Source organism: Tachyglossus aculeatus, chromosome 22 (assembly GCF_015852505.1).
Source record: "Tachyglossus aculeatus isolate mTacAcu1 chromosome 22, mTacAcu1.pri, whole genome shotgun sequence".
In the NCBI taxonomy this organism is placed as follows: domain Eukaryota; kingdom Metazoa; phylum Chordata; class Mammalia; order Monotremata; family Tachyglossidae; genus Tachyglossus; species Tachyglossus aculeatus.
In genome coordinates this window covers 54,676,377-54,701,675 of record NC_052087.1, presented here as the reverse complement: position 1 = coordinate 54,701,675, position 25,299 = coordinate 54,676,377, and the positions used below count along the sequence as shown (strand labels likewise).

The following is a 25,299-nucleotide window of genomic DNA, read 5'->3' as shown; positions in this document are numbered from 1 at the left end:
TTCGGAATGGAATGACCCAAATTCACCTATCTCCAGAAATTAGGTTAGATTTTTTAGTTTTGAAAAAATGGTATTTCTTAGTGCTTACAATATGCCAAGCACTGTACTAAGCGCTGGGGGTATCTTACCCAGAAGCAGCATGGCTCAGTGGAAGGAGCATGGGCTTTGGAGTCACAGGTCATGGGTTCGAATCCCGGCTCCGCCACATGTCTGCTGTGTGACCTTGGGCAAGTCACTTAACTTCTCTGAGCCTCAGTTCCCCCATCTTTAAAATGGGGATTAAGACTGTGAGCCCCCTGTGGGACAACCTGATCACCTTGTAGCCCCCTCAGCGCTTGCAACAGTGCTTTGCACATATTAAGCGCTTAATAAGTGCCATTATTATTATTATTATTATAAATTGGACACAATCCCGGTCCCACATGGGGCTCATGGTCTTAATCCCCATCCCACAGATGAGATAACCGTGCTTGGCACATAGTAAGCGCTTAACAAATACCAAGATCATTCATTCATTCATACTTCTAGACTGTGAGCCCACTGTTGGGTAGGGACCGTCTCTATATGTTGCCAACTTGTACTGCCCAAGCGCTTAGTACAGTGCTCTGCACGCAGTAAGCGCTCAATAAATACGATTGACTGATTGATTGAGCGCTTACTGTGTGCAGAGCACTGTACTAAGCGCTTGGGAAGTACCAGTTGGCAACATATAGAGACGGTCCCTACCCATTATTATAACCAAGGCCCAGAGAGGTGAAGTGACCCACAGAAGGTCACACAGCAGACAAGTGACAAAGCCGGGATTAGAACTCAGGTCACCCTGGCTCCCGAGGTGATGTAGCCCTTCACCCTCAGCGCTTCTGTAGATGTGTTGACTCGATTTTACCTTCCATTTTGTTGAGCATTTGCTGTGTACTGAGCACCTGGGGCAGACCGACAGCAGACGCAATCCCCACCCTCAAGGAGCTCCCTGTCTACTGTGTGCAGAACACTGTGCTGAACGCTTGGAAGAGTACGGTAGAGTTAGAAGACACAATCCCTCCCCTCAAGGAGCTTACAGTCTACCGAGCACTTGTCTGAGGGCTTAGAAGACAGTAGAGTTGGCAGACGTGATCCCTGCCCTCAAAGAGAGTACAGTCCACTGTGTGCAGAGCACTGAACTGAACGCCTAGGAGACAGTAATGGGGTTCGTACGCAGGATTCCCCGCCCTCAAGGAGCTTCCCATCTACTGTGTGCAGCAGATTATACTGAGTGCTCAGGAGAGGACAAAATAGTAGACACATTCCCTGCCTTCCAGGAGTCACGTGTGCAGCGCTGTACTGAGCGCCTGGGAGAGGACAACCAAGTTAGCAGGCACGATCCCTTCCCTGGAGGAGTTTCCATTCTCCCGTGTGCACAGCACTGAGCTGAGCGCCTGGGAGAGTCCAAGAGATTCAGCGGACAGGATCCTTGCCCTTGAGAAGCAGCGTGGCTCAGTGGAAAGAGCCCGGGCTTTGGGGTCAGAGGTCATGGGTTCAAATCCCGGCTCTGCCACTTGTCAGCTGTGGGACTCTGGGCAAGTCACTTCTCTTCTCTGGGCCTCAGTTCCCTCATCTGGAAAAGGGGGATTAAGTCTGTGAGCCCCCCGTGGGACAACTTGATTACCTTGTATCTACCCCAGCGCTCAGAACAGTGCTTTGCACATAGTAAGCGCTTAATAAATGCCGTCATTATTATTATTATTATTATTATTATTCTCTGGGCCTCAGTTCCCTCATCTGGAAAAGGGGGATTAAGTCTGTGAGCCCCCCGTGGGACAACTCGATTACCTTGTATCTACCCCAGCCCTTAGAACAGTGCTTTGCACATAGTAAGTGCTTAATAAATGCCGTCATTATTATTATTATTATTCTCTGGGCCTCAGTTCCCTCATCTGGAAAAGGGGGATTAAGTCTGTGAGCCCCCCGTGGGACAACTTGATCACCTTGTATCTACCCCAGCGCTTAGAACAGTGCTTTGCACATAGTAAGCGCTTAATAAATGCCGTCATTATTTATTTATTTGAGGAGTTTCCCATCTAGCGGAGGGGCACGTCCTGTTTCCTTCCCCCCCTCCTCTCCCTCAACCTCCCCCACATCCCGGGAGTCGGAAGGACCCGAGTTCCAATCCCGGTTCCGCCGCCTGCCCGCTTGTGGGATCTCGGGCAAGTCGCTTCCCGTCTCCGGGCCTCATTTTCCCTTCCTGGAAAAAGTGGATTCCAACCAGGGTCCCGGGCACCCCCATGCCCGGTGCTGCGGGAAGCCCAATCCCACAGGTCTGGGAGTGGAGTAGCCCCCCATGCTGCCCGCCCCCCGAACCCAAGATCCGGAGCCAGGGCTGGGCAGGGTTCCCTGAAGCAGAGAGGAAGTAGAGACTTGGTGCCCACCCAGATTTCCTGGGAGAGAAAATTCCTGGGAAGAGCCAAGCTGTGTTCACTGGAAGGATGGGAGCCAGCGGGGGAGAGGGAGAAAGCGGGAAAGGGGATGTGGGAAGGGGCAGGAAGGCGGAGGGGGGGAGGGCCTCGCTCTCACCCCCCCAAAACTCCCCCAGCCATCTTTCCCCGGGCAGAAGCAGCGTGGCTCATCATCATCATCAATCGTATTTATTGAGCGCTTACTATGTGCAGAGCACTGGACTAAGCGCTTGGGAAGTACAAATTGGCAACATACAGAGACAGTCCCTACCCAACAGTGGGCTCACAGTCTAAAAGGGGGGAGGCGGAGAACAAAGCCAAACATACTAACAAAATAAAATAGACTAGATATGTACAAGTAAAATAAATAAATAAATAAATAGAGTAATAAATATGTACAAACATCATCATCATCATCATCAATCGTATTTATTGAGCGCTTACTAGGTGCAGAGCACTGGACTAAGCGCTTGGGAAGTACAAATTGGCAACATACAGAGACAGTCCCTACCCAACAGTGGGCTCACAGTCTAAAAGGGGGAGGCGGAGAACAAAGCCAAACATACTAACAAAATAAAATAAATAGACTAGATATGTACAAGTAAAATAAATAAATAAATAAATAGAGTAATAAATATGTACAAACATCATCATCATCATCATCAATCGTATTTATTGAGCGCTTACTAGGTGCAGAGCACTGGACTACGCGCTTGGGAAGTACAAATTGGCAACATCTAGAGACGGTCCCTGCCCAACAGTGGGCTCACAGTCTAAAAGGGGGAGGCGGAGAACAAAGCCAAACATACTAACAAAATAAAATAAATAGGATATGTACAAATAAAATAAATAAACATAGTAATAAATATGTACAAACATCATCATCATCATCAATCGTATTTATTGAGCGCTTACTATGTGCAGAGCACTGGACTAAGCGCTTGGGAAGTACAAATTGGCAGCGTGGCTCAGTGGAAAGAGCCCGGGCTTTGGAGTCAGAGGTCATGGGTTCGAATCCCGACTCCGCCACATGTCTGCTGCGTGACTTTGGGCAAGTCACTTAACTTCTCTGGGCCCCAGTTACCTCATCTGTAAAATGGGGATTAAGATTGTGAGCCCCACGTGGGACAGCCTGATCACCCTGTATGCTCCCCAGCGCTTAGAACAGTGCTTTGCACATAGTAAGCGCTTAACAAATGCCAATTATTATTTTCCCCTTTTAGACTGTGAGCCCACTGTTGGGTAGGGACTGTCTCTATATGTTGCCAATTTGTACTTCCCAAGCGCTTAGTACAGTGCTCTGCACATAGTAAGCGCTCAATAAATACGACTGATGATGATGATGATTGGCAAGAGCCCTGGGGGATTCTGGGAAAGACAAATCAGCCAACTCCAGGCCTGACGGGGCCGGAGGAGCCCTTGTTTTTCTAAGAAAATAACTACCTCCAATCCCAAAATGTATTATTAACAATAATAATAATAACAATAATAATCATAATGTCATTTGTTAGGCGCTTACTATGTGTCAAGCACTGTTCTAAAGCGCTGGGGTAGACACAAGCGAGTCAGGCGGGACGCAATTCCTGATCCACATTCATTCATTCGTATTTATTGAGCGCTTACTGTGGGCACAGCACTGTACTAAGCGCTTGGAAAGTACAATTCGGCAACAGGTAGAGACAATCCCTACCCAACAACGGGCTCGCAGTCTAGACAATACCACCATTTTATTTATACACAAGTACTGTGAGCAGGGAAGCGGGTAGAACAAAGGAAGCGAGTCGGGGCAATGGGAAGGGGAGGGGGAGCAGAGGAAAAGAGGGGCTCAGTCTGGGAAGACCTCACTTACTAATAATAATAATAATAATAATAATAATAATAATAATAATAATGGCATTTATTAAGCGCTTACTATGTGCAAAGCACTGGGGCTCACAGTCTTAATCCCCATTTCAGAGGTGAGGCAACTGAGCCGCAGAGAAGCAAGTGACTTCCACAAGGTCACCTGGCAGACGAGTGCCTAGTACAGAACCGTGCACACAGCAGGCGCTCAATAAATATGACTGAATGAAGTGGCAGAGCCAGGATTAGAACACAGGACCTTCTGACTATAATAATAATAATAATATCATCAATCGTATTTATTGAGCGCTTACTATGTGCAGAGCACTGTACCAAGCGCTTGGGAAGTACAAATTGGCAACATATAGAGACAGTCCGTACCCAACAGTGGGCTCACAGTCTAAAAGGGGGAGACAGAGAACAAAACCAAACATAATAATAATAATAATAATAATAATAATGATAGCATTTATTAAGCACTTACTATGTGCAAAGCACTGTTCTAAGCACTGGGGAGGTTACATGGTGATCAGGTTGTCCCACAGAGGGCTCACAGTCCTCATCCCCCTTTTACAGATGAGGTAACTGAGGCTCAGAGAAGTTAAGTGACTTGCCCAAAGTCACACAGCTGACAAGTGTGGGAGCTGGGATTTGAACCCATGACCTCGGGCTCTATCCACTAGGCCATGCTGTTTCCCTATTATTATTATTATTATTATTATTATTATTATATTACTACTCCCCTTCTAGACTGTCAGCTCTTTTTTTAAAAAATGGAATTTGTTTAACGCTTACTCTACGCCAGGCACTGTTCAAAGCGCTGCAGTAGATACGAGCTAATCAGTTTGGACACAGCGCCGGTCCCACATGGGGCTCACAGTCTTAATCTCCATTTTACAGATGGGGGAACCGAGGCACAGAGAAGTGAAGTGACTTGCCTAAGGTCACACGGCGGACAAGTAGCGGAGTCGGGATTAGAACCCAGGTCCTTCCGACTCCCAAGCCCGGGCTCTATCCACTAGGCCACGCTGCTTCCCCTTGGTTAGGGATTATGTCTACCAACTCCGTTGTGCTGGACTCTCCCAAGCACTTTAGTACGGTGCTCTGCACTCAGAAAGTGCTCAGTAAATACCACTGATTGACATGTGGCAAGACTGTACTGAACACAGAAGATAATAATAATAATAATAATAATAATGGCATTTGTTAAGCGCTTACTATGTGCAAAGCACTGTTCTAAGTGCTGGGGGGATACAAGGTGATCAGGTTTGTCCCATGTGGGGCTCCCAATCTTAATCCCCATTTTACAGATGAGGTAACTGAGGCTCAGAGAAGTTAAGTGACTTAATAATGGCATTTATTAAAAGCTTACTATGTGCAAAGCACTGTTCTAAGCGCTGGGGGGATACAAGGTGATCAGGTTTGTCCCACGTGGGGCTCACAGTCTTAATCCCCATTTTACAGATGAGGTAACTGAGGCTCAGAGAAGTTAAGTGACTTAATAATGGCATTTATTAAGCGCTTACTAGGTGCAAAGCACTGTTCTAAGCGCTGGGGGGGTACAAGGTGATCAGGTTGCCCCACGGGGGGCTCACAGTCTTCATCCCCATTTTACAGATGAGGTACCTGAGGCTCAGAGAAGTTAAGTGACTTAATAATGGCATTTATTAAGCGCTTACTATGTGCAAAGCACTGTTCTAAGCGCTGGGGGGGTACAAGGTGATCAGGTTGCCCCACGGGGGGCTCACAGTCTTCATCCCCATTTTACAGATGAGGTAACTGAGGCTCAGAGAAGTTAAGTGACTTAATAATGGCATTTATTAAGCGCTTACTATGTGCAAAGCACTGTTCTAAGCGCTGGGGGGGTACAAGGTGATCAGGTTGCCCCACGGGGGGCTCACAGTCTTCATCCCCATTTTACAGATGAGGTAACTGAGGCTCAAAGAAGTTAAGTGACTTGCCCAAGGTCACACAGCAGACATGTGGCAGAGGCTGGATTCGAACCCATGACCTCTGACTCCAAAGCCTGTGCTCTTTCCACTTAGCCACGCTGCTTCCCCAACGTAAGATGCAGCATAAGCAGAGCAGAAATGATGCCTGCCCCATATTACGTAAAACCAAGGCCGGAGCTCACGTGTCTAGAGAAGCAGCGTGGCTTAGCAGAAAGAGCCCGGGCTTGGAAAGTCAGAGGTCATGGGTTCGAATCCCGGCTCCGCCACTTGTCAGCTGGGTGACTTTGGGCAAGTCGCTTCACTTTTCTGGGCCTCAGTCCCCTCACCTGACAAATGGGGTGAAGACTGTGAGCCCCACAGGGGACAACCTGGTAATCTTGTATCTCCCCCGGGGCTTAGAACAGTGCTTGGCACATAGTAAGCGCTTAACAAATAATAATAATAATAATGGCATTTGTTAAGCGCTTACTATGTGCCAGAGCACTGTTCTAAGCGCTGGGGGGGATACAAGGTGATCAAGTTGTCCCACGTGGGGCTCACAGTCTTAATCCCCATTTTACAGATGAGGGAACTGAGGCTCAGAGAAGTTAAGTGACTTGCCCAAGGTCACACAGCAGACACGTGGTGAAGCTGGGATTTGAACCCATGACCTCTGACTCCAAAGCCCGGGCTCTTTCCAATGAGCCACGTACCAAATACCAAATACCATCATTGTTATTATTATTTTCAAATCTGTTGTATTGGACTCTCCCAAGCGTTTGGTACAGTGCTCGGCGCACAGAAATTGCTCGATAAATACCTCTCCTGATGAATAATTTTTATGACTCTTCCGATTTATCCTGCAGAATGCCGTCTGCTCTGTTACATCATTACTCATTCGTTCATTCATTCTGTCGTATTTATTGGGTGCCTACTGTGAGCAGAGCACTGTACAGCTAACACCCTCAGATATGTCCCTGCTGACCTTTCCGCCGATCGGCTTCTCTCGCGCCTCATCTCCGCTGACCTCCTCAATCAATCAATCCATCAATCAATGGTATTTATTGAGCGCTCACTGTGTGCGGAGCACTGTACCAAGCGCTCGGGAAGTCCAAGTTGGCAACATCTAGAGACGGTCCCTACCCAACAGCGGGCTCACAGTCTAGAAGGGGGAGACGGAGAACAAAACCAAACATATTAACAAAATAAAATAAATAGAATAGATATGTACAGGTAAAATAAATAGAGTAATAAATATGTACAAACATATATACATATATACAGGTATATACAGTCCCTTGCCTGTCCAGGAATGAGGAAGAGGGAAGCGTAAGGCAGGGAATGGGAAGTTCAAGTAGCAACAATGGGGAAAAGGGGGCTGGAGAGCCGTAAATTTCTGTCCTCATTTTGGTACCAATACTCCTCCTGTTACTATTCATTTGATCGTATTTATTGAGCACTTCCTAGGCCTGCTCCTCCTCGCCTCACCCCCTCGATCTCTCCCCTGGCCAACTCTGAAGTCTTTCCCACGCACCTCCTCTCCATAAATAATGAATAAACAATATAAATAAATAAATAAATATTTGCTAAGCGCTTGCGGCGTGTCAAGCGCTTCCAGACACGCTTCTAGTCTTTCTAGCCTGTCAGCCCACTGTTGGGTAGGGACCGTCTCCATATGTTGCCAACTTCCCAAGCGTTTAGTACAGTGCTCTGCTTTATGAGAAGCGGCACGGCTCAGTGGAAAAGAGCACGGGATTTGGAGCCGGAGGTCATGGGTTCATCATCATCATCATCATCAATCGTATTTATTGAGCGCTTACTATGTGCACAGCACTGCACTAAGCGCTTGGGAAGTACAAATTGCCAATTGTCAGCTGCGTGACTTTGGGCAAGTCACTTCACTTCTCTGCACCTCAGCTACCTCATCTGGAAAATCATCACCAATCGTATTTATTGAGCGCTTACTATGTGCAGAGCACTGGACTAAGCGCTTGGGAAGTACAAGTTGGCAACATCTAGAGACGGTCCCTACCCAACAGTGGGCTCACAGTCTAAAAGGGGGAGGCGGAGAACAAAACCAAACAGACTAACAAAATAAAATAAATAGAATTGGTATGTACAAGTAAAATAAATAGAGTAATAAATATGTACAAACATATATACATATATACAGGGGCTGTGGGGAAGGGAAGGAGGTAAGATGGGGGGAGGGAGAGGGGGACGAGGGGGAGAGGAAGGAAGGGGCTCAGTCTGGGAAGGCCTCCTGGAGGAGGTGAGCTCTCAGTAGGGCCTTGAAGGGAGGAAGAGAGCGAGCTTGGCGGATGGGCAGAGGTGATTAGGAAGGTGAGCCCCGGGTGGGACAGGGACTGTGTCCAACCTGATTATCTTGCATCCACCCCAGCGCTTAGTACAGTCCCTGGCCCCCTTGTGAGCGCTTCATAAATACCATAAAAGAGGGAAGCACTCAATCAATACCATTGATTGATTGGAAGGAGCCCAGGCTGGGCACCTGGAGGCCTGAATTCTGATCCCAGCTCGGTCCCCGGCTCTCTGGGCAACTCGCCGCTTAGCTTTGTGACTTTGGGCAAGTCACTTCACTTCACTTCTCACTTCACTTTATTTATTATTATTAATAAATAATATTTATTTATTTATTTATTTATTTTACTTGTACATTTCTATCCTACTTATTTTATTTTGTTGGTATGTTTGGTTCTGTTCTCTGTCTCCCCCTTTTAGACTGTGAGCCCACTGTTGGGTAGGGACTGTCTCTATGTGATGCCAATTTGTACTTCCCAAGCGCTTAGTACAGTGCTCTGCACATAGTAAGCGCTCAATAAATGCGATTGATTGATTGATTGATTCTCTGTGCCTCAGTGACCTCATCCGAAAATGGGGATTAAGACTGTGAGCCCCCCGTGGGACAACCTCATTACTTTGTATCTATCCCAGCGCTTAGAACAGGGTTTGGCACATAGAAAGCGCTTAACAAATACATCATTATTATTATTTGGGGAGGTCACTGACACTCTCTGGGCTTCAGCGTCCTCAACTGTCACCTGTATATATGTATATATGTTTGTACATATTTATTACTCTACTTGTACATATCTATTCCATTTATTTTATTTTGTTAATATGTTTGGTTTTGTTCTCTGTCTCCCCCTTCTAATAATAATAATAATGGTGGCATTTGTTAAGCGCTTACTATGCGCAAAGCACTGTTCTAAGCGCTGGGGGGATACAAGGTGATCAGGTCGTCCCACGTGGGGCTCACAGTCTTCATCCCCGTTTTCCAGATGAGGGAACTGAGGCTCAGAGAAGTTAAGTGACTTGCCCAAGGTCACACAGCAGGCATGTGGCAGAGGCGGGATACGAACCCATGACCCCTGACTCCAAAGCCCGGGCTCTTTCCACTGAGCCATGCTGCTTCCACCCCAGCGCTTAGTACAGTCCCTGGCCCCTTGTAAGCGCTTCGTAAATACCATAAAAGAGGGAAGCACCCTCTAGAAGAGGGGCTTCTAGCCTGTGAGCCCACTGTTGGGTAGGGACCGTCTCCATATGTTGCCAACTTGGACTTCCCAAGCGCTTAGTACAGTGCTCTGCACACAGTAAGCGCTCAATAAACACGACTGATTGATTGACTGATCTGTACGATGGGGATAAGATTGAGATGGTGAGCCCCACGTGGGACAGGGGCTGTGTCCAACCAGATTGGCTTGTAATACTAATTATTACAGTGCCTGCCACATAGTAAGCGGTTAACAAATACCATTATTATTATTACATTATTATTATAGGGACGTCTCCACAGTGCTATCATGGGGGGGCAGGTGCCATCCTATGGAAGAGATCTGCCACCCCAGGTGAGAAATCCCCTAACAGTGGTGTAGTAGTATTTTGACAGGGAAAGTGGAAGCAGACTAGATTGATCTTTATTATGTTGCCATTATTGTTAATCCTTGATTTTCCTATAGTTTACAGTCCTGTGTGTGGATTAATCCTGCTCTTCATTGCTTCTTCTCCTTTAATTTCGCCTTCCATCCCACCCTTCCATCCCACCTTTAGAGAAGCAGCGTGGCTCAGTGGAAAGAGCGGGGGCTTTGGGGTCAGAGGTCATGGGTTCCAATCCCGGCTCCACCAATCGTCAGCTGTGTGACTTTGGGCAAGTCACTTCACTTCTCTGGGCCTCAGTTACCTCATCTGTAAAGTGGGGATGAAGACTGTGAGCCCCCCATGGGACAACCTGATCACCTTGTAACCTCCCCCCCCAGCGCTTAGAACAGTGCTTTGCACATAGTAAGCGCTTAATAAATGCCATCATTATTATTATTATTATTATTATTATTATTATTATTATAATTGCTCTCCCCACCCCCACTCTGAGACCAGGAATCCCATGTGGGACAGGGATTGTGCCTGGCCTGATTATCCCGACTCCATGCCCAGCGGCAGTTCTTGACGCGGGGCGAAGTGATGCCTGTTTACTGGTATTTTTTTTTAACTCTATTTATTTATTTATTTAATTTACTTGTACATATCTATTCTATTTATTTTATTTTGTTAGTATGTTTGGTTTTGTTCTCTGTCTCCCCCTTTCAGACTGTGAGCCCACTGTTGGGTAGGGACTGCCTCTATATGTTGCCGATTTGTACTTCCCAAGCGCTTAGTTCAGTGCTCTGCACATAGTAAGCGCTCAATAAATACGATTGATGATGATGGTATTGACGTCTGTCTCCCCGCTTCTAGACTGTGAGCTCGTTGTGGGCAGGAATTATCTCTCTTTATTGCTAAATTGTACTTCCCAAGCGCTCAGTACAGTGCTCTGCACCCAAGAGGCGCTCAATAAATACGACCGAAGGAGTGAATGCTTGATGAATAAATATCATCCACAATACGTACTGAATCCCCACGCTGCAGATGAGGAAACTGTGGCCCAGAGAAGTGATTTTCCCCAGGTCATATAGGGTGGAGCAGGATTAGAATCCAGATCCTATAACTCCTAGGCCTAGGCTCTTTCCAATCCAACCATCAGCGGTATTTATTGAGCGCTTACTGTGAGCAGGGCACTGTACTAAGCACTTGAGAGAAGAAGATAGAACAGAGCTGGGAGACACGATCCCTGCCTCCAGCGAGCTCAGTCTGGTCATTCATTCATTCAGTCGTATTAATTGAGCGCTTACTGTGTACAGGGCACTGTACTAAATGCTTAGGCCTCGCAGCCTCTTGGGTTTCCAGATTTTTAGAAGGAAGAAAACACATCTTCAGTCATCATCATCAATCGCATTTATTGAGCGCTTACTATGTGCAGAGCACTGTACTAAGCGCTTGGGAAGTACAAATTGGCAACACATATTAGCTATCGGAAAAAAATACACACGCCATCTTCTTCTGGGGCTCTCCCCGTCCCTAAACTCAGGATACAATCATCAGCATAATGACGATGCTGATGATGTAATAATAATAATAATAATAATATATAATAATATATAATAATAATTAGCAGGCCGGTAATAATAATGATAATAAGAAACAGTGTGGGCTGGTGGAAAGAGCCCGGGGCCTGGTTCTAACCCCGGCTCCGCCACTTGCCTGCCGTGGGGCCTCAGGCAAATCGAGACTTCTCCGAGCCTCGGTTCCCTCATCTGTAAAATGTGGGGGTCAATCCCTGTTAATAATAATAATAATAATAATAATAATAATAATAATAATAATGGTATTTGTTAAGCGCGATGTGCGAAGCACTGTTCTAAGCACTGGGGGGGGATCCAAGGTCATCAGGTTGCCCCTCGTGGGACTCACGGTCTTAATCCCCATTTTCCAGATGAGGGAACTGAGGCACAGAGAAGTGAAGTGGCTTGCCCCAGGTCCCCCGGCTGATGAGCGGGTGAGCCGGGATTCGAACCCACGACCTCGGACTCCCAAGCCCGTGCGCTTCCCTCTGAGCCACGCTGCTTCCCTGTGGAGAGAAGTGTGTGGGGTGGGTTTGGCGTTGGAGCCAGGTAAAATAGGAGGGGATTGAGGGCTTCAGAGCCGACGGTGACCAATCGATTGTATTTATTGAGCGCTCACTGTGTGCAGAGCACTGTACTAAGCGCTTGGGAAGCACAAGTCGGCAACACACAGAGACGGTCCCTACCCAACAGTGGGCTCACAGACCAGTTTCTGTTTGATGCGGAGGTGGATGGGCAACCACCGGAGGGTCTGGGTATATATGTTTGTCCATATTTATTACTCTATTTATTTATTTATAATAATAATAATAATAATGTTGGTATTTCTTAAGCGCTTACTATGTGCAAAGCACTGTTCTAAGCGCTGGGGTAGGTACAAGGTAATCAGGCTGTCCCACGAGGGGCTCACAGTCTTCATCCCCATTTGACAGATGAGGGAACTGAGGCCCAGAGAAGTGAAGTGACTTGCCTCAAGTCACACAGCTGACAGCGGAGCCGGGATTTGAACCCACGACCTCTGACTCCAAAGCCCGGGCTCTTCCCACTGAGCCACGCTGCTTCCCAGCGTGGACTAATTTATCTTAATTGTACACATCTATTCTATTTATTTTATTTTCTTAGTACGCTCGGTTTCGTTCTCCGTCTCCCCCTTTTAGACTGTGAGCCCGCTGTTGGGTAGGGACTGTCTCTAGATGTTGCCAACTTCTTAGTCCAGTGCTCTGCACACAGTAAGCGCTCAATAAATACGACTGATGATGATGATGATGATGATGATGATGTGCTTACTATGTGCCGAGCACTGTTCTAAGCGCTGTTCTCCCTCCCCTTTAGACTGCGACCCCGTGCGGGGCTGGGATACTAGCCAATTTATTAATGTCCATCTCCCCTTCTAGACTGTGTGTCTGCTTATTGTCCTACTGTCAATCAATCAATCGTATTTATTGAGCGCTTACTATGTGCAGAGCACTGTACTAAGCGCTTGGGAAGTACAAATTGGCATCACTGTCCCCTCCCAAGTGCTGGGTTCAGGGCTCCGCGCAGCGTAAGCGCTCAATAAATACGACTGACTGACGGAATAAATCCGTTGTGGGAGGGGGATGTGTCTATTCCTGCGTTATGATGATGATGATGGCATTTATTAAGCGCTTACTATGTGCAAAACACTGTTCTAAGCGCTGGGGAGGTTACGAGGGGACCAGGTTGTCCCACGGGGGGCTCACAGTCTTCATCCCCGTTTGACAGATGAGGGAACTGAGGCACAGAGAAGTGAAGTGACTTGCCCAAAGTCACACAGCTGACAATGGGAAGACAAAAGGAGGCCTTCCCAGACTGAGCCCCCTCCTTCCTCTCCCTCGCCTTACCTCCTTCCCCTCCCCACACCACCCGTATATATGTTTGTACGTATTTATTACTCTATTTATTTTATTTGTACATCATCATCATCAATCATATTTACTGGGCGCTTACTGTGTGCAGAGCACTGGACTAAGCACTTGGGAAGTACAAATTGGCAACATATAGAGCCAGTCTCTACCCAACAGTGGGTTGTACATATTTATTCTATTTATTTTATTTTGTTCATATGTTTTGTTTTGTTGTCTGTCTCCCCCTTCCAGACTGTGAGCCCGCTGTTGGGTAGGGACCGTATCTATATGTTGCCAACTTGGACTTCCCAAGCGCTTAGTACAGTGCTCTGCACACAGTAAGCACTCAATAAATACGACAATGAATGAATGAATGAATTGGAGGAGTCAGGATTAGAACCCATGACCTCTGACTCCAAAGCTCAGTGGAAACACTGAGCCACACTGCTTCTCTAATTACACTCTCCCAAGCGCTTAGTCCAGTGCTCTGCACAGCGTAAGCGCTCAATAAATACACCTGAATGAAGGAATAAGCTCACTGTGGGTGGGGAATGTGTCTATTGTTGTACTGTCCTCTCCCAAGCGTTCAGTACAGTGCTCTGCACACAGTAAGTGCTCACTAAATACAATTGACGGACTGACTGTGTTGAATTCACAGTCAGGGAAGCCGGGAAGCGGCACGGCCTAGTGGATAGAGCCCGGGCCTGGGACGTGGGTTCTAATCCTGGCTCGGAGACTTTTTTTTTTTTTTTTAATGGCATTTATTAAGCGCTTACTATGTGTAGAGCACTGTTCTAAGCGCTGGACTTGTCTGCTGTGGGATCTTGGGCAAGTCACTTCACTTCTCTGGGCCTCATCTGTAAAACGGGGATTCATCATCATCATCATCAATTGTATTTATTGAGCGCTGACTATGTGCAGAGCACTGTACTAAGCGCTTGGGAAGTACAAATTGGGGATTGAGACTGTGAGCCCCACGTAGGGCAGGGACTGTGTCCAACCCAATTTATTTAATAATAATAATAATAATAATAATAATGGCATTTATTACACGCTCACTATGTGCAGAGCACTGTACTAAGCGCTTGGGAAGTACAAATTGGGGATTGAGACTGTGGGCCCCACGTAGGGCAGGGACTGTGGCCAACCCAATTTATTTAATAATAATAATAATAATGGCATTTATTACGCGCTTACTACGTGCAAAGCACTGTTCTAAGCGCTGGGGAGGTTACAAGGTGATCAGGTTGTCCCACATTTGTGTTCACCCCAGCGCTTAGTACTGTTCCTGGCTCATGATAAGTGTTTAACAAATACCATTATTATTATTATTATTATTATTATTATTATTATTATTATTATTCTGTAAAACCCCCCTTGGCCCTTTTCCTCAATGTGCAACACTCACAATGGCAGAGATTACGAAAGGCGAGAGCTCCCTGCACCCCAAACCTTGCCCCGGTTCACCCCACTCCCCAAAACCCGGCATGAAATCCTTGAATTAAGCCCCCGGGACCATTGCATACTGGATAGAAGGTCCTGGGTTCTAATCCTGGCTCCGTCACTTGTCTGCTGCGTGACCTTGGGGAAGTCACTTTGCTTCTCTGGGCCTCAATTCCCTCCTCTGTAAAATGGGGATTTGAGACCGTGAGCCCCACGTGGGACGGACACTGCATCCAGCCTGATTTGCTTGGATTCACCCCAGCGCTTAGTACAGTGCCTGGCACATTAAGCGCTCAACAAATACCATTATTATTATATAATTAGGGTACTTGTTAAGCATTTGCTTAACAAGACTGCTTAACAAGACGAGACTTTTAGACTGTGAGCCCAATGTTGGGTAGGGACTGTCTCTGTATGTTGCCAATTTGTACTTCCCAAGCGCTTAGTACAGTGCCTGGCACATTAAGCGCTTCACAAATACCATTATTATTATATAATTAGGGTACTTGTTAAGCATTTGCTTAACAAGACTGCTTAACAAGACAAGACTTTTAGACCGTGAGCCCACTGTTGGGTAGGGACTGTCTCTGTATGTTGCCAATTTGTACTTCCCAAGCGCTTAGTACAGTGCTCTGCACATAGTAAGCGCTCAATAAATATGATTGATTGATTGATTGTGCCAAACACTGTTTGGGGGAGATATATGGTAGTAAGGTGTGGACATGGTCCCTGTCCCACGTGGGGCTCACAGTCTCCATCCCCGTTTTCCGGATCAGGGAACCGAGGCCCGGAGAAGTGCAACGACTCGCCCAGGGTCACACGGCAGACACGTGGCAGAGCCGGGATTAGAACCCAGGACCCACTGAGTCCCAGGCCCGGGCTCTAGCCAATCCGTCCCAGAGACGGCTGTCCCTTCCCGGCCGATGGCCCCACATCCCACGCTCCTCCTGGCCCGGGGTGGCCAGATCCCGCCGTTCCGGGCAGCGTCAGGATGGCGCCGGATTCATCATCATCATCATCAATCCTATTTATTGAGCGCTTACTATGTGCCGAGCACTGTACTAAGCGCTTGGGAAGTCCAAATTGGCAACTTATAGAGACAGTCCCTACCCAACGGTGGGCTCACAGTCTAAAAGGGGGATTCGAGTCCGGGCCAGGCCCCGGAGCCTCAACGAGCCTCAGTGTCCACGTCTGTAAAATGGGTTGACCCCTGCCTCTCCCCCCTCTCCCGCCGGGACGGCAAAGCGGGGGGGTCCCGCTTCTGGAGGGCCAAAGGGGACCCCGGCCAGCCGCGTCCAGGGAGATGGGGGTCCAACAACCGACTCTCGGTAGTTAATCGATCAATCAATCGTATTTATTGAGTTACTGCACGCTTACTGAGTGTTGCACGCTGTACTGAGCGCTCCGGAAAAGACAACCCAACAGAGTCGCCAGACACATTCCCTGCCCACAGGGAGCTTATAATAATAATAATAATGGCATTTATTAAGCGCTTACTATGTGCACAGCACTGTTCTAAGCGCTGGGGAATTTACAAGGTGATCAGGTTGTCCCACGTGGGGCTCACAGTCTTCATCCCCATTTTCCAGATGAGGCAACTGAGGCCCAGAGAAGTGAAGTGACTCGCCCAAAGTCACACAGTTGACAAGCGGTGGAGCCGGGATTTGAACCCATGACCTCGGACTCCAAAGCCCGGGCTTTTTCCACTGAGCCACGCTGCTTCTCTATCAATCAGTGGCATTTATTGTGCGCTTACTGTGCGCAGAGCACTGTACTGAGCGCTCGGGAGAATACGACAGAGACGGCAGACACGTTCCCTGCCCGCAACGAGCTCGTCGATCAATCAGCGGTATTTGCTGAGCGCTCAGTATGCGCGGAACGCTGTACTGAGTGCTCGGGAGAGGACAGTCTTTTAGACTGTGAGCCCAATGTTGGGTAGGGACTGTCTCTATATGTTGCCAATTTGTACTTCCCAAGCGCTTAGTACAGTGCTCTGCACATAGTAAGCACTCAATAAATATGATTGATTGATTGATTGATTGACAATAAAACGGAGCCAGCAGACAGTTCTCTGCCCATAATGAGCTTATCAGTCAATCCATGGTATTTAGTACAGTGCTTAGTACAGTGCTCTGCACACAGTGAGCGCTCAATAAATACGATTGATGATTTGCTGAGGGCTCACAGCGTGTGCAGAGCACTGTACTGAACGCTTGGGAGAAGACAATACAATAGACTTGGCAGTCACATTCCCTTCCTACATCGCACTTACGGATCAAGGGTATTTGAGTGCTTACTGTGTGCAGAGCACTGTACTGAACGCTGTGAGCCCACTGTTGGGTAGGGACTGTCTCTATATGTTGCCAATTTGTACTTCCCAATTTGTACTTCCCAAGCACTTAGTACAGTGCTCTGCACATAGTAAGCGCTCAATAAATACGATTGCTGATGATGATGAAGGGTAGTTGAGTACTTACTGTATGCAGAGCACTGTACTGAACGCTCAGGAGAAGACAACACAATAGACTCGGCAGTCACATTCCCTTCCTACATCACACTTACGGATCAAGGGTATTTGAGTGCTCACTGTGTGCAGGGCACTGTACTGAACGCTTGGGAAAAGACAATACAATAGAATCGGCAGTCACATTCCCTTCCTACATCGCACTTACGGATCACGGGTATTTGAGTGCTTACTGTGTGCAGGGCACTGTACTGAGCGCTTGGGAGAAGACGATACAATAGAATCGGCAGTCACATTCCCTTCCTACATCGCACTTACAGATCAAGGGTATTTGAGTGCTTACTGTGTGCAGGGCACTGTACTGAACGCTCGGGAGGAGACAATACAATAGAATGGGCAGATACATTCCCTTCCTACATCGCACTTACGGATCACGGGTATTTGAGTGCTTACTGTGTGCAGGGCACTGTACTGAACGCTTGGGAGAAGACAATACAATAGAATGGGCAGATACATTCCCTTCCTACGTCGCACTTACGGATCGAGGGTATTTGAGTGCTCACTGTGTGCAGGGCACTGTATTGAACGCTCGGGAGAAGACAATACAATAGAATCGGCAGACACATTCCCTTCCTACATCGCACTGACGGATCAAGGGTATTTGAGTGCTTACTGTGTGCAGGGCACTGTACTGAGCGCTCGGGAGAAGACAATACAATAGAATCGGCAGACACATTCCCTTCCTACATCGCACTTACGGATCAAGGGAATTTGAGTGCTTACTGTGTGCAGGGCACTGTACTGAACGCTCGGGAGAAGACAATACAATAGACTCGGCAGTCACATTCCCTTCCTACATCGCACTTACGGATCACGGGTATTTGAGTGCTTACTGTGTGCAGGGCACTGTACTGAACGCTTGGGAGAAAACAATACAATAGACTCGGCAGTCACATTCCCTTCCTACATCACACTTACGGATCAAGGGTATTTGAGTGCTTACTGCGTGCAGGGCACTGTACTGAACGCTCGGGAGAGGACAATACAATGGACTCGGCAGACACATTCCCTTCCTACATCGCACTTACGGATCAAGGGTATTTGAGTGCTTACTGTGTGCAGAGCACTGTACTGAACGCTCGGGAGAAGACGATACAATAGAATGGGCAGATACATTCCCTTCCTACATCGCACTTACGGATCAAGGGTATTTGAGTGCTTACTGTGTGCAGGGCACTGTACTGAACGCTCGGGAGAAGACAATACAATAGAATCGGCAGACACATTCCCTTCCTACATCGCACTTACGGATCAAGGGTATTTGAGTGCTTACGGTGTGCAGGGCACTGTACTGAACGCTCGGGAGAAGACAATACAATAGACTCGGCAGTCACATTCCCTTCCTACATCGCACTTACGGATCAAGGGTATTTGAGTGCTTACTGTGTGCAGGGCACTGTACTGAACGCTCGGGAGAAGACAATACAATAGAATCGGCAGTCACATTCCCTTCCTACATCGCACTTACGGATCAAGGGTATTTGACTGCTTACTGTGTGCAGAGCACTGTACTGAACGCTCGGGAGAAGACAATAGAATCGGCAGACACATTCCCTTCCTACATCGCACTTACGGATCAAGGGTATTTGAGTGCTTACTGTGTGCAGGGCACTGTACTGAACGCTCGGGAGAAGACAATACAATAGAATCGACAGACACATTCCCTTCCTACATCGCACTTATGGATCACGGGTATTTGAGTGCTTACTGTGTGCAGAGCACTGTACTGAACGCTCGGGAGAAGACAATACAATAGAATCGGCAGACACATTCCCTTCCTACATCACACTTACGGATCAAGGGTATTTGAGTGCTTACTGTGTACAGGGCACTGTACTGAACGCTCAGGAGAAGACAATACAATAGAATGGGCAGATACATTCCCTTCCTACATCGCACTGACGGATCAAGGGTATTTGAGTGCTTACTGTGTGCAGGGCACTGTACTGAACGCTCAGGAGAAGACAATACAATAGAATGGGCAGATACATTCCCTTCCTACATCGCACTGACGGATCAAGGGTATTTGAGTGCCTACTGCGTGCAGGGCACTGTACTGAGCGCTTGGAAGAAGACAATACAATAGACTCGGCAGTCACATTCCCTTCCTACATCGCACTTACGGATCACGGGTATTTGAGTGCTTACTGTGTGCAGGGCACTGTACTGAACACTCGGGAGAAGACAATACAATAGACTCGGCAGTCACATTCCCTTCCTACATCGCACTTACGGATCAAGGGTATTTGAGTGCTTACTGTGTGCAGGGCACTGTACTGAACGCTTGGGAGAAGACAATACAATAGAATCGACAGACACATTCCCTTCCTACATCGCACTTACGGATCAAGGGTATTTGAGTGCTGACTGTGTGCAGGGCACTGTACTGAGCGCTTGGGAGAAGACAATACAATAGACTCGGCAGTCACATTCCCTTCCTACATTGCACTTACAGATCAAGGGTATTTGAGTGCTTATGGTGTGCAGGGCACTGTACTGAACGCTCGGGAGAAGACAATACAATAGACTCGGCAGTCACATTCCCTTCTTACATCGCACTTACGGATCAAGGGTATTTGAGTGCCTACGGTGTGCAGGGCACTGTACTGAACTCTTGGGAGAAGACAATACAATAGAATCGGCAGATACATTCCCTTCCTACATCGCACTTACGGATCAAGGGTATTTGAGTGCTTACTGTGTGCAGGGCACTGTACTGAACGCTCGGGAGAAGACAATACAGTAGAATGGGCAGATACATTCCCTTCCTACATCGCACTGACGGATCAAGGGTATTTGAGTGCTTACTGTGTGCAGGGCACTGTACTGAACGCTCGGGAGAAGATAATACAATAGACTCGGCAGTCACATTCCCTTCCTACATCGCACTTACGGATCAAGGGTATTTGAGTGCCTACGGTGTGCAGGGCACTGTACTGAGCGCTCGGGAGAAGACAACGCAACAGGGTCGGCAGATGTGTGACCTGCCCACCACGCGCTTATCAATCAATGGTATTTACTGAGCGCTTAGTGTGTGTAAGGAACTGTACTGAGGGGCTGGGAGTAGGAGCCTCCTCCCCCTTTTAGACTGTGAGCCCGCTGTTGGGTAGGGACTGTCTCTATAGGTTGCCAATTTGTACTTCCCAAGCGCTTAGTACAGTGCTCTGATGTCCTCAACACCCAACCCCACCGACCCTGCGACCCCCACGCTCCGTCCCTCCCCACCCACAGCTATCTCCAGCTCCCCTTAATAATAATAATGGCATTTGTTAAGCGCTTACTATGTGCAAAGCACTGTTCTAAGCGCTGGCGGTGGGGGGATACAATGTGATCAAGTTGTCCCACGTGGGGCTCACCAGTCAATCCCCATTTTCACAGATGAGGGAACTGAGGCTCAGAGAAGTTAAGTGACTCGCCCAAGGCCACACAGCAGACTTGTGGTGGAGCCGGGATTCGAACCCATGACCTCTGACTCCAAAGCCCGGGCTCTTTCCACCGAGCCACGCTGCTTCTCTCCACGCCGATGATTCCCAAACCTACATAGTCTTGGTTAAGCGCTTACTACGGGCCCGGCACCGTACTAAGCACCAACATTATTATTATTATTATTATTATTATTATTATTATTATTATTATTATTATTACACGTCGGGAGGGATTCCAAGATAGGTTGGACCCAATCCATGTCTCACCTAGGGCTAACGGTCTTGGCCTGATAATAATGACAGCATTTGTTAAGCGCTTACTATGTGCGAAGCACTGTTCTAAGCGCTGGGGGGGGGAAACAATGTGATCAAGTTGTCCCACGTGGGGCTCACAGTCAATCCCCATTTGTACAGATGAGGGAACTGAGGCTCAGAGAAGTGAAGTGACTTGCCCAAGGCCACACAGCAGACTTGTGGTGGAGCCGAGATTCGAACCCATGACCTCTGACTCCAAAGCCCGGGCTCTTTCCACCGAGCCACACTGCTTCTCTCCACGCCGATGATTCCCAAACCTACATAGTCTTGGTTAAGCGCTTACTACGGGCCCGGCACCGTACTAAGCACCAACATTATTATTATTATCATTATTATTATTATTATTATTATTATTATTATTATTATACATTGGGAGGGATTCCAAGATAGGTTGGACCCAATCCATGTCCCACCTAGGGCTAACGGTCTTGGCCTGATAATAATGACGGCATTTGTTAAGCGCTTTACTATGTGCGAAGCATCATCATCATCATCATCATCAATCGTATTTATTGAGCGCTTACTATGTGCACAGCACTGTACTAAGCGCTTGGGAAGTACAAATTGGCAACATCTAGAGACAGTCCCTACCCGACAGTGGGCTCACAGTCTAAAAGGGGGAGACAGAGAACAGAACCAAACATACTAACAAAATAAGATAAATAGAATAGATATGTACAAGTAAAATAGAGTAATCAATATGTACAAACATATATACATATATACAGGTGCTGTGGGGAAGGGAAGGAGGTAAGATGGGGGGGATCATCAATCGCATTTATTGAGCGCTTACTATGTGCAGAGCACTGTACTAAGCGCTTGGGAAGTCCAAGTTGGCAACATCTAGAGACAGTCCCTACCCAACAGTGGGCTCACAGTCTAAAAGGGGGAGACAGAGAACAAAACCAAACAGACTAACAAAATAAAATAAATAGAATAGATATGTACAAATAAAATAAATAAATAAATGAGTAAAATAGAGTGCTTAGAAGCACTGTTCTAAGCGCTGGGGGGGATGACCCCTGACCCTTTCTTTTAGTCAATCGTATTTATTGAGCGCTGACTGCGTGCGGGGCACTGTACAAAGCGCCCGAGCATTCCCCCCCAGCCCCTCTGCAGCCCCCCCAGCCAGCTGCCCTGATATCTCCAGCTCTCCTACAGCCCCCCGACCCCTCAGGGAATTCCCCCCCATCTTACCTCCTTCCCTTCCCCACAGCACCTGTATATATGTTTGTACCTATTTATTACTCTATTTATTTATTTTGCTTGTACATATCTATTTTATTTTGTTAGTATGTTTGGTTTTGTTCTCTGTCTCCCCCTTTTAGACTGTGAGCCCGCTGTTGGGTAGGGACTGTCTCTAGATGTTGCCGATTTGTACTTCCCAAGCGCTTAGCACAGTGCTCTGCACATAGTAAGCGCTCAATAAATACGATTGATGATGATGATGATGATGATGATGACTCCCCCGGCTCCTCTGCAGACCCCCTCCCCTCAACCCCTCCCCACCCAGATGGCCAGCTCACAGCTGTCCTGCTTAAGACGCCCCCCTACTTCGACCCCTCAGGGGTCAACCCCCAACTCCTCTGCAGACCCCCTACCCTCAATACCTCCCACCCAGCTGCCCTGCGCCCCCCGCAGCTGATATCTCCAGCTCTCCTGATGAGACCCTCCCCCCCCCCACCCCCCAGCCAAGACCCCTCGGGACATCCCCCCAGCTCTCCTGCAGACGCCCCCAGCTCTCCTGGAGACCCCCCAACCGCTGTCCAGCGCCCCCCAACCCGAGTGCCCCAGCTCTTCCGCTGCCCCCCAGCTCTCCTGCAGACCCCCCAGTTCTCCAACAGCCCCCCAGTTCTCCAACAGCCCCCCAGCTCTCTCGCAGACCCCCCCAGCTCTCCTACAGACACCCCCAGTTCTCCAACAGCCCCCCAGTTCTCCAACAGCCCCCCAGCTCTCTCGCAGACCCCCCCAGCTCTCCTACAGACACCCCCAGTTCTCCTACAGACACCCCCAGTTCTCCAACAGCCCCCCAGCTCTCCTGCAGACCCCCCCAGCTCTCCTACAGACACCTCCAGTTCTCCAACAGCCCCCCAGCTCTCCCGCAGACCCCCCCAGCTCTCCTACAGACACCCCCAGGTCTCCTACAGACACCCCCAGTTCTCCAGTAGCCCCCCAGCTCTCCCGCAGACACCCCCAGTTCTCCAGACACCCCCAGTTCTCCTACAGACACCCCCAGCTCTCCTGCAGCCCCCCAGCTCTCCCGCAGACACCCCCAGTTCTCCAGCTGCCCCCCAGCTCTCCCGCAGACACCCCTAGTTCTCCAGCTGCCCCCCAGCTCTCCCGCAGACACCCCCAGTTCTCCAGCAGCCCCCCAGCTCTCCCGCAGACACCCCCAGCTCTCCCGCAGCCCCCCAGCTCTCCCGCAGACACCTCCAGCTCTCCAGCAGCCCCCCAGCTCTCCAGCAGCCCCCCAACTCTCCCGCAGCCCCCCAGCTCTCCTACAGACCCCCCCAGCTCTCCTGCAGCCCCCCAGCTCTCCTACAGACACCCCCAGCTCTCCAGCAGCCCCCCCAGCTCTCCCGCAGACCCCCCAGCAGGCCTCCCGGCTCTCCCGCAGGCCCCCCCCAACTCTCCCGCAGACTCCCAGCTCTCCCGCAGCCCCCCAGCTCTCCCGCAGACACCCCCAGCTCTCCTGCAGCCCCCCCAGCTCTCCTAGACACCCCCAGCTCTCCCGCAGCCCCCCACCTTAGATGCCCTCCCGTCCGCCCCACCACCACCACCACCACCACCATAGGCGGAGCGGGCAGAAGGAAGGGCGGCGCAGCGGGGCCCGCGGACGTGGCCCCCCGCCCCCCCCCCCCCACGGGGGCTGTCACTGGGGGGGGGGGGGGAGGGGGAGGGGGAGGGGGAGGCCCCCCCCCCCACACACACACACACACACACTCACAATTGCGGATGTCGGAGATGAAGACGGCCAGGCCCCGCATCCCGTCGCCCTTGGACACGGCCGGCATGGTGGCGGGACGGACCGACACCACCGACACCACCACCACCACCACCGGGAGGGGAGGAGGCGGACGACGACTGGGAGGACCGCCGGGAGGAGGAGGGCGGAGGAGGAGGAGGGCGGAGGGCGGAGAGGAGGAGGAGGGCGGAGGGCGGAGAGGAGGAGGAGGAGGGCGGGGAGGAGGGCGGAGGGCGGAGAGGAGGAGGAGGGCGGGGAGGAGGAGGAGGAGGAGGAGGAGGAGGAGGAGGAGGAGGAGGAGGAGGAGGAGGAGGAGGAGGAGCCGCCCGCTCCCTGGGAGGGCCGCAGTCGGGGCCGCCGCCGCCGCCGCCGCCGCGCGCCCCCGCCCGCCGTCCCCCGCGCGCCCCCGCGCGCCCCGCCCCGGACGCGCGCACGCACGGCCCCGGACGCACGCACGCCCCAGCCCCTCCCCTCCCCGGACGCGCGCGCGCCCCGGCCCCGCCCCTCCCCGGACGCGCGCACGCCCCGGCCCCGACCCGCCCCGGACGCGCGCGCACCCCGGCCCCGCCCCTCCCCGGACGCGCGCGCGCCCCGGCCCCGCCCCGCCCCGGACGCGCGCACGCCCCGGCCCCGCCCCTGGGGTGTGTGTGGCGGAGCTCGCGCATGCGCCCTGCGGGGTGGGGGGGGCGCGCGGCGGTCTAAGGAGGCCCCGAGGCGCCCCCTGCAGGGCGGGAGGAGCCCGGCTGGCAGCGGGACGGGAAGGAAACGGGAAGGAAGGGGGGCGGGGAGACACAAGGGGATCATAATAATATTAATAATAACGGCCTTTATTAAGCGCTTACTATGTGCAAAGCACCGTTCTAAGCGCTGGGGAGGTTACAAGGTGATCAGGGTGTCCCACCGGGGGGCCCACAGTCTTCATCCCCATTTTACAGATGAGCGAACTGAGGCCCAGAGAATACTACTACTATTAATAATAATAATAATAACAATGGCACTAATTAAACGCTTACTAGGTGCAAAGCACCGTTCTAAGCGCTGGGGAGGTTACAAGGTGATCAGGTTGTCCCACGAGGGGCTCACCATCTTCAGCCCCATTTGACG

At 49.8% G+C, this 25,299-nt stretch overlaps 1 protein-coding gene across 2 annotated transcripts in view; it reads right to left on the bottom strand.

Moving 5' to 3' along the window:
• The window catches only part of AP2A2 (adaptor related protein complex 2 subunit alpha 2), a 133,090-nt gene extending 108,821 nt beyond the window's left edge, over positions 1-24,269 (bottom strand). For both annotated transcript variants that reach the window (XM_038764735.1, XM_038764736.1), the window contains exon 1: positions 24,178-24,269. In XM_038764735.1, coding sequence (XP_038620663.1) covers positions 24,178-24,244 — 67 coding nt within the window. In that variant the 5' untranslated portion in view covers positions 24,245-24,269. The remainder of the gene's footprint in view (positions 1-24,177) is intronic.
• Positions 24,270-25,299: the final 1,030 nt, after the last annotated feature.